At 43.5% G+C, this 15,031-nt stretch overlaps 1 protein-coding gene across 1 annotated transcript in view; it reads right to left on the minus strand.

The window, feature by feature from the left end:
* Positions 1–9,042, minus strand: part of cadm4 (cell adhesion molecule 4) — a 198,211-nt gene extending 189,169 nt beyond the window's left edge. Inside the window, exon 1 of the mRNA XM_036942466.1 lies at positions 8,730–9,042. Coding sequence (XP_036798361.1) covers positions 8,730–8,802 — 73 coding nt within the window. The 5' untranslated portion in view covers positions 8,803–9,042. The remainder of the gene's footprint in view (positions 1–8,729) is intronic.
* Positions 9,043–15,031: the final 5,989 nt, after the last annotated feature.

Here is a 15,031-nt window from a genome sequence, read left to right on the forward strand (position 1 = left end):
AACATACAGAGGGACATGAGAAAAGGCTGTCAGTTTACTGACCAAGAAGCTGGGGAGGAGAGAGGAGCAGACACTCAGCGGGAGATTAAACAACAGATTGATTGACAGGCTGAGAGAGCCAGAAAATAAGGATGTCCTTGACATCTCCTCTTCACCATAACATCTTCCCAGAGAAGTTGGTGGAAAGCCAATTACTCAGACATAGACTTGTCATAAGGACAGCTTAGGTAAATCACCGTTATTATTAGCATGTTTAGCACTCTCTGAGGAGATGTAAATTATTCTAAATGACCTTCCGCTTTAAACAATAAAGTCAATATATATGTATATATATACACAGTGCCTTGCGAAAGTATTCAGCCCCCTTGAACTTTGCGACCTTTCGCCACATTTCAGGCTTCAAACATAAAGATATAAAACTGTATTTTTTTGTGAAGAATCAACAACAAGTGGGACACAATCATTAAGTGGAACGACATTTATTGGATATTTCAATCTTTTTTAACAAATCAAAAACTGAAAAATTGGGCGTGCTAAATTATTCAGCCCCTTTACTTTCAGTGCAGCAAACTCTCTCCAGAAGTTCAGTGAGGATCTCTGAATGATCCAATGTTGACCTAAATGACTAATGATGATAAATACAATCCACCTGTGTGTAATCAAGTCTCCGTATAAATGCACCTGCACTGTGATAGTCTCAGAGGTCCGTTAAAAGCGCAGAGAGCATCATGAAGAACAAGGAACACACCAGGCAGGTCCGAGATACTGTTGTGAAGAAGTTTAAAGCCGGATTTGGATACAAAAATATTTCCCAAGCTTTAAACATCCCAAGGAGCACTGTGCAAGAGATAATATTGAAATGGAAGGAGTATCAGACCACTGCAAATCTACCAAGACCTGGCCGTCCCTCTAAACTTTCAGCTCATACAAGGAGAAGACTGATCAGAGATGCAGCCAAGAGGCCCATGATCACTCTGGATGAACTGCAGAGATCTACAGCTGAGGTGGGAGACTCTGTCCATAGGACAACAATCAGTCGTATATTGCACAAATCTGGCCTTTATGGAAGAGTGGCAAGAAGAAAGCCATTTCTTAAAGATATCCATAAAAAGTGTTGTTTAAAGTTTGCCACAAGCCACCTGGGAGACACACCAAACATGTGGAAGAAGGTGCTCTGGTCAGATGAAACCAAAATTGAACTTTTTGGCAACAATGCAAAACGTTATGTTTGGCGTAAAAGCAACACAGCTGAACACACCATCCCCACTGTCAAACATGGTGGTGGCAGCATCATGGTTTGGGCCTGCTTTTCTTCAGCAGGGACAGGGAAGATGGTTAAAATTGATGGGAAGATGGATGGAGCCAAATACAGGACCATTCTGGAAGAAAACCTGATGGAGTCTGCAAAAGACCTGAGACTGGGACGGAGATTTGTCTTCCAACAAGACAATGATCCAAAACATAAAGCAAAATCTACAATGGAATGGTTCAAAAATAAACATATCCAGGTGTTAGAATAGCCAAGTCAAAGTCCAGACCTGAATCCAATCGAGAATCTGTGGAAAGAACTGAAAACTGCTGTTCACAAATGCTCTCCATCCAACCTCACTGAGCTCGAGCTGTTTTGCAAGGAGGAATGGGAAAACATTTCAGTCTCTCGATGTGCAAAATTGATAGAGACTTCCCCCAGCGACTTACAGCTGTAATCGCAGCAAAAGGTGGCGCTACAAAAATTAACTTAAGGGGGCTGAATAATTTTGCACGCCCAATTTTTCAGTTTTTGATTTGTTAAAAAAGTTTGAAATATCCAATAAATGTAGTTCCACTTCATGATTGTGTCCCACTTGTTGTTGATTCTTCACAAAAAAATACAGTTTTATATCTTTATGTTTGAAGCCTGAAATGTGGCAAAAGGTCGCAAAGTTCAAGGGGGCCGAATACTTTCGCAAGGCACTGTATATTTTTTATAATCCCTCACAAATCCAGATTTTTTATTTTGTTGGACTGAAAAGAAACAAATGAGATATCCGACTAAAATCATCAACATGGTTGCCTTCTGCCTTTCCATTGCCAGTGTCCACAATCTATTTATATCCTGTCGACTTCTCACTGCGGACAGATCAGCTACTGTAAGTAGTAAACAGGACGTGAACTATGGCATGTGACCGACGGCCAATTCTGATAGAGGCCAAGTCATCTCAATACTCTCAAAGTGGCTTCCTCTCTTCCTCTCCTTCCCTCCCTCTGCAGTCTGCACTGACATTGATGAGCTAGACATTCCTGATGGGCTTCTACCATGTTGCTTTCACATATCCTGTGTCTTCTGATCAGTGTGTAGAGGAAGAGAGAAAAGACTAAGAGGAATATACTTAAGACTCGAGATATTGCCCATATTTCCATAGCTCCATTGTTGATGAGATGGATGAGACGGTGGGCTAGTTGGAAATGAGAGAATCATTACAGTTAAATGCATCACCTGCACTAAACAGTCAGCTAGGAAATCTTCAATCCATGAGTAATGGAACCATAAAACCAAAGGAGGGAAGAATAAAACTCACCCACATTACGCTCCGTAACTCACTCTCTCTCTCGTTCACCGTTGTGACTTTGTGAAAAGCGACACACTCAAATGTGTTTATGAGTTGATCCCTTCAGTGTTCCGTAGTGCAGAAGACAGAGCTTCTGTTTTGACAGCAGATAGCGTTTAAACTAAATCAGCTGATCAAACTGCTGTGATACTGCCGTGCCAGGCTGAATACAAAACAAACCTGAGGATCGCCCCAATCATGTTGACTTGACGGGCACGCCAGCACCGTATGCCAACGTATGATTTTCCCATTGTGTAGTCCCACTAGAGAGGAATCATGAAATAAGGATGTATTACAGAGAAATGCCAACATTGGCATCGCTCAAGAACTTTATTATGGCACTTCTGTGAGAAGAGGAGGACGTTCCACTATTTTAATTCAATTGTCGACAACCTTATTTTATTTGGAGTAGAATTATCAAAGGTTTGGATCAAAGGATAAAATCTTGGCTTACGCTGAAGACTTCTTCGATGCATTAAAGAACAAAGTGGTGAGCTGAACTAGTGATTCCGGCGTAATCTAGAAGAAAGCACAAGTGAATCCTGCTCTGACATGATGCAAACTATGCCTGACAAGCATAAAAAAAACAGCTCAGGCTGACAGTGTCTTGCGTAATCACTCATCTTCTTGCATTAGACAGTAACCTGATCAAACTGTGTCAGCTGTCCTCTGAAGTTGCAGTGTGTGTGTACATGCCTGCTTCCCTATATGTTAGTGTGTTTAAGGCAGAATAAGACGGTGACTCACACCGACATTGATTTATACTCGGTGCATGTGGATGTGTACGTGTGCACACCGACAATAATTGGTATTCAAATCTTCTCCCCCCGAGTCCATCCAATTGCTACCGTTTTTCAAACGCCAGGGTCTTTAGCAGATCCATGGCCCAGATGCATGATGACAAGGGGTTCAAACAGATGGCTCTCATTGCATGCAGTCACATAAACAAATGGAGGTGATTAAATGCCCAGAGGTGATAGGAGCAGCAGTAATAGCAGACGGGCTGGGGTGCAGTGTGGTGGTAGTGGTGCTGGTAGCAGCAGAGGTGGCATTAGCAGTATTACAGTGAGGGGAAAAAAGTATTTGGTCCCCTGCTGATTTTGTACGTTTGCCCACTGACAAAGAAATGATCAGTCTATAATTTTAATGGAAGGTTTATTTGAACAGTGAGAGACAGATAAACAACAACAAAAAACAGAAAAACGCATGTCAATAATGTTATAAATTGATTTGCATTTTAATGAGGGAAATAAGTGTTTGAGCCCCTCTCAATCAGAAAGATTTCTTGCTCCCAGGTGTCTTTTATACAGGTAACGAGCTAAGATTAGGAGCACACTCTTAAAGGGAGTACTCCTAATCTCAGCTTGTTACCTGTATAAAAGATACCTGTCCACAGAAGCAATCAATCAGATTCCAAACTCTCCACCATGGCCAAGACCAAAGAGCTCTCCAAGGATGTCAGGGACAAGATTGTAGACCTACACAAGGCTGGAATGGGCTACAAGACCATCGCCAAGCAGCTTGGTGAGAAGGTGACAACAGTTGGTGCGATTATTCTCAAATGGAAGAAACACGAAAGAACTGTCAATCTCCCTCGGCCTGGGGCTCCATGCAAGATCTCACCTCGTGGAGTTGCAATGATCATGAGAACGATGAGGAATCAGTTCAGAACTTGTTAGGTGAGAATTATCTGTTAATTGAATGATTAGAATATTCCGCCCTGAAACATAGAATTGTATGGAAGTGATTAGAATGTATAAAATCATAATCAATAAATGTGTAGTCCTAGTCAGAATTAGGGTAAAGACAATATGTCTTTATGGTATTATAAACACAGACTGTCTGAGCTTGGTGCCGACCTGACTAGAGATTGGGAGAGAACCGGGAGTATGTGTCAAGAACAAGGTCACAAAGCTCCCGCGGCTAGGTAGCAGGACATGTGTGTGCGTATGGCTGTGTGAATGTGTGTGAATGTGTGTGAATGTGTGTGTATGTGTGTGTGTGTGTGTGTGTGTGTGTGTGTGTGTGTGTGTGTGTGTGTGTGTGTGTGTGTGTGTGTGTGTGTGTGTGTATGGCTGTGTGAATGTGTGGGCGTGAGAAGTCAGTATAAAATGAATTGTTTTGTATTCTTGACTTTAGAACGTTCTCTGAATAAACTGTACTAACCTTTTGTATAAGCTGAGTCTTTGACTCATTATTATTATACCCATGGTCTAACAAACCTCTGGGATTGGTCAGAGCTATTGGTTGATAGTTATTATCATTGGGATTGGAAATGATCTTATCAGAACTACATGGAAGGATCTTGTCAATGATCTCAAGGCAGCTGGGGCCATAGTCACCAAGAAAACAATTGGTAACACACTACGCCGTGAAGGACTGAAATCCTGCAGCGCCCGCAAGGTCCCCCTGCTCAAAAAAGCACATATACATGACCGTCTGAAGTTTGCCAATGAACATTTGAATGATTCAGAGGACAACTGGGTGAAAGTGTTGTGGTCAGATGAGACCAAAATGAAGCTCTTTGGCATCAACTCAAAGCGCCGTGTTTGGAGGAGAAGGAATGTTGCCTATGACCCCAAGAACACCATCCCCACCGTCAAACATGGAGGTGGAAACATTATGCTTTGGGGGTGTTTTTCTGCTAACGGGACAGGACAACTTCACCGCATCAAAGGTACGATGGACGGGGCCATGTACCTCCTTCCCTCAGCCAGGGCATTGAAAACGGGTCGTGAATGGGTATTCCAGCATTACAATGACCCAAGGCAACAAAGGAGTGGCTCAAGAAGAAGCACATTATAAGGTCCTGGAGTCACCTAGCCAGTCTCCAGACCTTAATCCCATAGAAAATCTGTGGAGGGAGCTGAAGGTTCGAGTTGCCAAACGTCAGCCTCAAAACCTTAATGACTTGGAGAAGATCTGCAAAGAGGAGTGGGACAAAATCCCTCTTGAGATGTGTGCAAACCTGGTGGCCAACTACAAGAAACGTCTGACCTCTGTGATTGCCAACAAGGGTTTTGCCACCAAGTACTAAGTCATGTTTTGCAGAGGGGTCAAATACTTATTTCCCTCATTAAAATGCAAATCAATTTATAACATTTTTGACATGCGTTTTCTGTATTTTTTTGTTGTTTATCTGTCTCTCACTGTTCAAATAAACCTACCATTAAAATTATAGACTGATCATTTCTTTGTCAGTGGGCAAACGTACAAAATCAGCAGGGGATCAAATACTTTTCCCCCTCACTGTAGGAGCTCTGCAGTATGGCAACTAGCTCGGCCTCCGACCGCAAGGCACTACTGAGGGTAGTGTGTACGGCTCAGTACATCACTGGGGCCAAGCTTCTGCCATCCAGGACCACTATACCAGTCGGTGTCAGAGGAAGGCCCTAAAAATGATCAAAGACTCCAGCCACCCTAGTCATATAATGTTCTCTCTGCTACCGCACAGCAAGCGGTACCAGAGCACCAAGTCTAGGTCCAAAAGGCTTCTTAACAGCTTCTACCCCCAAGCCATAAAACTCCTGAACATCTAATCAAATGGCTAACTGGACCATTTGCATTGCGTCCCCCCCCCCCCCCCCGGACTAACATTGACTCTGTACCAGCACCTCCTGTATATAGCCAAGCTATTGTTCTTTTACTGTTGCTCTTTAATTATTTTGTACTTTTATTCCTTTTTTTAAAATGTATTTTTCTTAAAACAGCATTGTTGGTTAAGGGCTTGTAAGTAAGCATTTCACTGTAAGGTCAGTGTTGTGTTTGGCACATGTGACAAATAACATTTGATTTGATTTGCTCTGGGGATGCTCTGGCAGTTTGGCCTGCAGCTGTAGCGGATCACCCACACACACACACACACCAGAACCCCGATACAGAGCTCTCAGTGTGTGTGTGTGTGTGTCCCTCAGGCTTGCCCAGCAGACACGCGCTGTGAAGTCCTCCTTGCCTCTGCTTTGCTTCATCATCTCTCTCTCTCTCTCCCCATCGCTTTCTGTCCCTCTCTTTCTCCTCCTCTTAGGTAGCCATCTCTGGCTGCCTCCCTGTCTTTACATCACTCTGTCTATTCATCCATCCAATCAATCCGTCCATCTCACTCTCTGCCATAGTCAGAGGGCCTCTCTTTTTCTCCCTTCCCCTCGTCTCCCTCCTCCATCTCCCCTTTAAATTAGTTTTCTTGATTTCCATCCTGATTTGCATGATGAAGGGGTGTTGAAAACCAGCCATCTCTCCAGCTCCATCTCCTCACTGCCGCTCTGCCTCTCCTCCAACGCCCTCTTTCTATCACTCTCCTCCATCTCCCTACCCCATTCCAGCTCCCCATAAACTCGACCACGTTACATGTCATGATTCCTTACACCCCTCGGCTGACTCCCCACCCCCCCAGCCCTGTCACTGGCTTGATTAATGACAGTGATCACCAACCAGGCCCCAGCCAAGGCAGCCTGCAGCTCTGACAAAACCCTGCACAGTAAGCAGCACAAACACCTTTCTCTCTTACTCCAGTAAAGGATACATGCACATACAGTAACACACTCATGCATATAACATCATTCTCTCTCTCCCTCTCTTGGCTATAGAGCAGCAGCTGTGGAATACATACATAGGGGTAACATAGGAAAGATTCATGTTTCTTCAACAGTAGACATCATCGGCAGGCACAGCATCGCTCTGTGACAATACACACAGTATGGAAGCAAGATATTAACCCATTCACTGCCTTGCTAGAAGCATAATCAATATTACTGAATATAAAGACATCAGCCTACACTACAGCGTAATATAACTTAGTAATAGCTCATGGGTACTATATGGGAACCTATAAAACAAGACTATCCACACAACCCACTTCTAATTCCTGTGTTAGAATCATGAGAATTGTAACTCATTCTAATAAACATTGATGCAGGCTGAGCTAAAGCAATTCCTTTCGGATACAAACAGATGGCAAAACCAAAGCCATGCAGTAAAAAGAGCAAGTTGTCTTGGAGATGACATTAATCCATATCTCCAGTGTGCAGCACATGCACTTCTCATGGGATGGTGAGCATGAAATAGGCTGTCCCTATGGGAACCGAACGGAACAGGTTGGGACTATCCCTAGGTAAAGACATACAAGGGAGAGAGGACAATAGTAGCCTCCAGCACTGCCTAAGGGTGCCTGGCTGGCTTTAATGATCATTCTGCAATACAACACGTATAGATATCAGACCAGCTGATAAGGTGTTGAGAACTCAAAGCTTCCAGAACACATCATGTGGAGAATGTCAGAAAATTCGTAGTAATCTATCAGACGAACATGAGGCTAGGGATACTGGGCTAGCACACTGCGACTATCTGTCCCCAGAACCCAGGCATCAAAATGACTCTGCCGAGGACGCTGTCAGCAGTGACTGACTGGACAGAGAATGTGTGGTAGTAGTGGGATTCTCTGCTCTGCTGCGGTATTTGTTATGAGCAGGCATGTGGCTGAATCGATATTCACACTGTGCGGTTACATAGCCTATGCGCATGGCGCGCACAGTCGTATATCTAGCTATACACCCCGTGTAATCCCAACTATGTTCTGTCGATACAAATGATGAAGTGGAAGATGTATAGGTTACGGCGTATGATGGCGATGCAATGTACAATTAAATGTCATATAAGATCGGAACACTAGCCAAAAGGTACAATGGTGGCAATGGCTTTTACTTTTGTTTTCAATATGGGGTCGTAACAACGCATGTCTGCATATAATACTACCTGTCCAAACACAGAAAATAAAGCATGCTACCATGTAGCATCAATATATCGATGTGTAGGTGAAACATCAACGATGTGTGTTCAATGAGATACAGACCTCATCCGTCTTAAAAAGCTTCACAGACCACATGAGGCGCGTAATCGCATATGCACAATCACCACTGTCCCAGGCAGGCTGCGGGCAGTCCTATCCACTGACAAAATATATAATTTACATGACGAAATAGCCTGCGGTGCATGTTTAGGTTATTGTCACGCACTCCTTTCCACTTGAATAGTCAACAAAGGTCAGTGCAAGTCCCTACAGAAAGTATGAATCTCTCGTTTCTGAGTCTTTCTTAACCAGCGGATAGCCCATTCTTTATATCATTCCCAAATAGAAAACGTTCTTACCTGTCCCCACAAGAGATAGCAAAGTGATGACAGACAAGGGAACGCAGTAGTTCCACACCGCCGTAAATGCCATCGTTGATAGTCCTGCTGATCTCTTTTTTGATATTCCTCTTCCTTGGAGAAATCAAAGTGACGTGAACCCGCAGGTTCACCCGCGAATAAAGCCTGGAGTGTGTCTGGTTCTGTTTAATAACATTCGCTGGGGTCTTTTTACATACAAAAAAACTGCATACTACTAGACACATACACCCATTTTTTTTCTCGTTGACGTGAATAAACGACCGTGGTTTGGACAGTTTTTCTTGGTTACTTAAATATATTTAAAAGCAGGCAGAGAGGGCGGGACTCGGAACTGTTCTCTGACCAATAAGAAGCAAGGAGCAAGTGGAGGATTGTATATAAAGATGAGGGTGTGTTTAGAAAACAAGGGGAGAGGGAGGGAACATGCTACAATACATATCAATCAATCAATGTAGGTAGGCTACTGTAAACCTGATCGATAACAAGCATTAACAGCCTACCAAATAAAAGGTATTTACAAAACATGCATAGTTAAGCCAACATGTATGATTCAAATTCAATGAGATTAATTAAAAAATATATAACACTACTGTTCAAAAGTTTGAGGTCACTTAGAAATGTACTTGTTTTTTAAATAAATACATTTTTTGTGCATTAAAATAACATCAAATTGATCAGAAATACAGTATAGACATGGTTATTGTTGTAAATGACTATTGTGGCTGGAAACGGCTGATTTTTTTATGGAATATCTACATAGGTGTACAGTGGCCCATTATCAGCAACCATCACTCCTGTGTTCCAATGGCACGTTGTCTTCGCTAATCCAAGTTCATCATTTTAAAAGGATAATTGATTATTAGAAAACCCTTTCGCAATTATGTTAGCACAGCTGAAAACTGTTGTTCTGATTAAAGAAGGAATAAAACTGTCCTTCTTTAGACTAGTTGAGTATCTGGAGCATCAGCATTTGTAGGTTCGATTACAGGCCAGAAACAAAGAACTTTCTTCTGAAACTCATCAGTCTATTCTTGTACTGAGAAATGAAGGCTATTCCATGTGAGAAATTGCCAAGGAACTGAAGATCTCGTACAACACTGTACTACACTGTACACAGTACTACTCCCTTCACAGAACAGCACAAACTGGCTCTAACCAGAATAGAAAGTGAAGTGGGAGGCCCCGGTGCAGAACTGAGCAGGAGGACAAGTACATTCGAGTGTCTAGTTTGAGAAACAGACGCCTCACAAGTCCTAAACTGGCAGCTTCATTAAATAGTACCCGTAAAACACCAGTCTCAACGTCAACAGTGAAGAGGCGACTCCGGAGTGCTGGCCTTCTAGGCAGAGTTCCTCTGTCCAGTGTCTGTGTTATTTTGCCCATCTTAATATTTTCTCTTTATTGGCAAGTCTGAGATATGGCTTTTTCTTTGCAACTCTGCCTAGGAGGCCAGCATCCCGGAGTCACCTCTTTACTGTTGACGTTGAGACTGGTGTTTTGTAGGTACTATTTAATGAAGCTGCCAGTTGAGGACTTCCACAGCATTCCGCCAAAACATTCCCCCAACCAGAAACCGTAGATTGATGGCAGCATTCACGCAAAACTGAAAGCGCGAACCACTGCTTTTAATCAGGGCAAGGTGACCAGAAACATGACCGAATACAAACAGTGTAGCTATTCCCTCCGCAAGGCAACCAAACAAGCTAAGATTCAGTATAGAGACAAAGTAGAGTCGCAATTCAACGGCTCAGACACAAGAGGTATGTGGCAGGGTCTACAGTCAATCACAGACTACAAAAGGAAAACCAGCCCCGTCACGGACCACAATGTCTTGCTCGACAGACAAACTAAACATCTTCTTTACTCGCTTTGAGGACAACACAGTGCCACTGACATGGCCCTCTACCAAAACCTGCAGGCTCTCCTTCACTGCAGCCAACGTGAGTAAAACATTCAAACGCGTTAACCCTCGCAAGGCTGCCGGCACAGACGACATCCCTAGCCGCATCCTCAGAGCATGCACAGACCAGTTGGCTGGTGTGTTTACGGACATATTCAATCAATCCTTATTCCAGTCTGCAGTCCCCACATGCTTCAAGAGGGCCACCATTGTTCCTGTTCCCAAGAAAGCGAAGGTAACTGAGCTAAATCACTATCACCCCGTAGCACTCACTTCCGTCATCATGAAGTGCTTTGAGAGACTAGTCAAGGACCATTTCACCTCCACCCTACCTGACACCCTAGACCCACTCCAATTTGCTTACCGCCCCAATTGGTCCACAGACGACGCAATCACAATCACACTGCACACTACCCTAACCCATCTGGACAAGAGGAATACCTATGTAAGAATACTGTTCATCGACTACAGCTCAGCATTTAACACCATAGTACCCTCCAAACTCTTCATTAAGCTCGAGACCCTGGGTCTCGACCCCGCCCTGTGCAACTGGGTCCTGGACTTCCTGATGGGCCGCCCCCAGGTGGTGAGGGTAGGTAACATCTCCACCCCGCTGATCCTCAACACAGGGGCCCCACAAGGGTGCGTTCTCAGCCCTCTCCAGTACTCCCTGTTCACCCATGACTGTGTGGCCATGCACGCCTCCAACTCAATCATCAAGTTTGCAGACGACACTACAGTGGTAGGCTTGATTACCAACAACGACGAGATGGCCTACATGGAGGAGGTGAGGGCCCTCGGAGTGTGTTGTCAGGAAAATAACCTCACACTCAATGTCAACAAAACAAAGGAGATGATCGTGGACTTCAGGAAACAGCAGAGGGAACAGCCCCCTATCCACATCGACGGGACAATAGTGGAGAAGGTGGAGAGTTGTAAGTTCCTCGGCGTACACATCACGGACAAACTGAATTGGTCCACCCACACAGACAGCGTGGTGAAGAAGGCGGAGCAGCGCCTCTTCAACCTCAGGAGGCTGAACAAATTTGGCTTGTCACCAAAAACACACACTTTTACAGATGCACAATCGAGAGCATCCTGTCGGGCTGTATCACCGCTTGGTACGGCAACTGCTCCGCCCACAACCGTAAGGCTCTCCAGAGGGTAGTGAGGTCTGCACAACGCATCACCGGGGGCAAACTACCTGCCCTCCAGGACACCTACACCATCCGATGTCACAGGAAGGCCAAAAAGATCATCAAGGACAACAACCACACGAGTCACTGCCTGTCATGATACCCCGCTATCATCCAGAAGGCGAGGTCAGTACAGATGCATCAAAGAGGGGACCGAGAGACTGAAAAACAGCTTCTATCTCAAGGCCACCAGACTGTTAAACAGCCATCACCAACATTGAGTGGCTGCTGCCAACATACTGACTCTTCTCCAGCCACTTTAATAATGAAAAATGTATGTAATAAATGTATCACTAGTCACTTTAAACAATGCCACTTTATATAATGTTTACATACCCTACATTACTCATCTCAAATGTTTATACTGTACTCTATACCATCTACTGCATCTTGCCTATGCCGTTCGGCTTTCGCTCATTCATATATTTTTAAGTACATATTGTTATTCATTCCTTTACACTTGTATGTATAAGTTAGTTTTTGTGAAATTGTTAGGTTAGATTACTTGTTAGATATTACTGCATGGTCGGAACTAGAAGCACAAGCATTTCGCTACACTCGCATTAACATCTGCTAACCATGTGTATGTGACAAATACAATTTGATTTGATGAACAAAGACATTTCTAAGTGACCACAAACTTTTGAACGGTAGTCTATATACAGTATGTTATTGTAAGATTCAAAACATAATAGGCTGAATATTAAAATGTGCTATTATGACCATATACATGGAGGCTTTAGAACGTATTGTCTGTCATCAAAGGAATTTATTAGACCTAGTTTGATATTGGAGTAGCCTAGGAGTAAACAAAAAACTTGTGTTTGTTTGTGTTCTAAATGTAAAGTGAAATCATCAGTGGAGTGTAGAGCAGAGCACTAGCCTAAATAAAGCTATATTTGATCAAATTACCGCTTGGAATAGCGGTAATGGAATGAAACCAACAAAACTCTCCAGCGGTTCCAAACCCTTGTTCTTGACAGAGCTCGGGGCGCACATAACGTCTGAATAAGACGCACCGGAGACTCTTACCGTCATGCTGTGGTTGCACTGCACTCCAAATTGTGTTTTCTAGTCAGAGCGTGGCACCAAACGGGCTTATTATGAAAATTGTATTTTCTTTTGAATATACCTCAGTGAATATTTTATTATACGTGAATGAATATGTTTCAAAGTAAGTGTTTGGCGACACCTTTGGATGAGCAAAGTGCATAGCATGTCAGAACAGCTCGTAACATGAGCCTGTAATTAACATGTGTTTGTTAATTAATTAATTCAGCCTGAAAATTATAATATATTTGAAGCAGGGCACATTCTCATTTTAAGCTTTGAGAATTGCTCGATGGAAATGTTGTAGCCCTAAGCCTGAATGTTCCTCTAAAATTGCTACATGAAAAGTGGCCTGTCTCAGTCTCCATAACAGGCCCATCTGTATAAATTCTTCTGCCCCGTGGGTAGCCTGACATGATTGTAGGCTACTGAATTACCCTTCTGTACTTCTCCCGCTCAACCACACTTCCGTTCCTTCTGTCTTTTGATTTCTACTTGTCCCACGCCGAGATATGTTCGCTTTCATCATGTTGTTTTGGCTAGGATAATATCCGCCCCCCCGCATTTCGCGTTCCGTTTCATTTTCCCCTGTCACTTTCTCTCTGAGTGTTTGTTCCCCGGTTGGCGGGTGTCAGCGGCGGCTCCCCCGCATCAGATGGGGCATTGTTGGAGAGTAATGATGTGGGAACACCTGCCTCTCCAGAGAAAACCTATATATTTTTTCAGTCCATACATGTACAAGGAAACATACAAAACCAAGTGACGTGCACGACTGTGCCAGTCTATAGCAATTCAACAGAATAGAGACCACGTGTTCTAAAAATGTCTTTGAGCGGGACCTAGTTGCTATATTATTCAAGAGAACTATACATGCTCTAGTCATTCTCATTCCAGTGGAGATGTCCACTGAGACAGGCTTCTGTAGACAGGTATACTGCTGTCTTGCTGAAACATGTTGCACTCCAGTTCACAACATAGTTTATCATTGCCTGCAGGTCAAGTAGCATCAGCTAGTCACCCAACTATAGACTTAATGTAATAACCAATGTGTGTGGTTATGGGTATACTTCTCACTATATTGTGAATGGATATTCTTAGGAAACAGAATCAGCAATGATAAATACTTGGTGTAAGGTAATAACAACGATTCCTAACAATTATTCCTATATGATATGTGAGGTAAAAGTGTAGCTGGTCATCTTTTTGTAAGCCTACTCCAATCCTACGACCTTTAGCTACTGACATGAGGTCAGAAGCCAGACCCTATGCCAGTGTCTAAGGGCAGCCCTCAACTTTACCCGGTGACATTAGAAGGGAAATCTGATTCTAGGTCAGTGCCTAGGGGCCAGAGCTATCCAAACACAACCATGGAGGCAGAAAGCCCTCATGCGACTGACCTCACTGTCGTCTAGTAGTCCTTGGGCCATCCTGTTGAACCAGCAACATCCATGAATGCGTATGCTTTTTACCCATAAATGCCTCAAAGGCCAAAATAAAACGCTGTTCACTGGCATTTCAAATGAAGAGCGCTTCAAATTTCCAAATGGTATTTTGATGAAGCATGACTGTTTTATGGACTTTTGGCGACACCGTTTTGACCTCAGCCTTTACACCTAGCAGCTAGGACACACAAATAGCCTGTAAAAAAGCCAAACGGTTGCTGGAGAAGGAGCTGCTGTGAAGACTTGAATAATCAGTTTAATAACATTATCCTCGCTGTGCTCTGTAGCGCATGGACGGTACCCTTTAACAGAGTGTCATCATTAAACCACAGCATCTTCTTCCCGTTATTAACGGCAGCCTACCTTCAACCAGCCACACATAGTAAAACATCAACAGACAGTCCAGGCGTAATTAAATAAATAGTTATGAGAAGAGCCGTTATAGTGATAAGCGGTGAAGCAAACACGTTAAGGTCAGAAGGCAACAGAGGAGAAAATGAAAGAATGAAGTTGTAGCCTGGCTGGGAGAGGGAGAGTTATTAATGGTGCTGTAGGATGCAGTGGGGAATGAACCATGTGTAACCACATACATGGCCTTACTTAAAACAATGGGTAGATGCCTCAAGGTTGTCTGTCGGTCTTCTGTTATTGACTGGGCATATCGTATGTAGGCTCTCTCTCCGTGGTTAGATG

This window comes from Oncorhynchus mykiss, chromosome 2 (genome assembly GCF_013265735.2).
Source record: "Oncorhynchus mykiss isolate Arlee chromosome 2, USDA_OmykA_1.1, whole genome shotgun sequence".
Classification (NCBI taxonomy): Eukaryota; Metazoa; Chordata; class Actinopteri; order Salmoniformes; family Salmonidae; genus Oncorhynchus; species Oncorhynchus mykiss.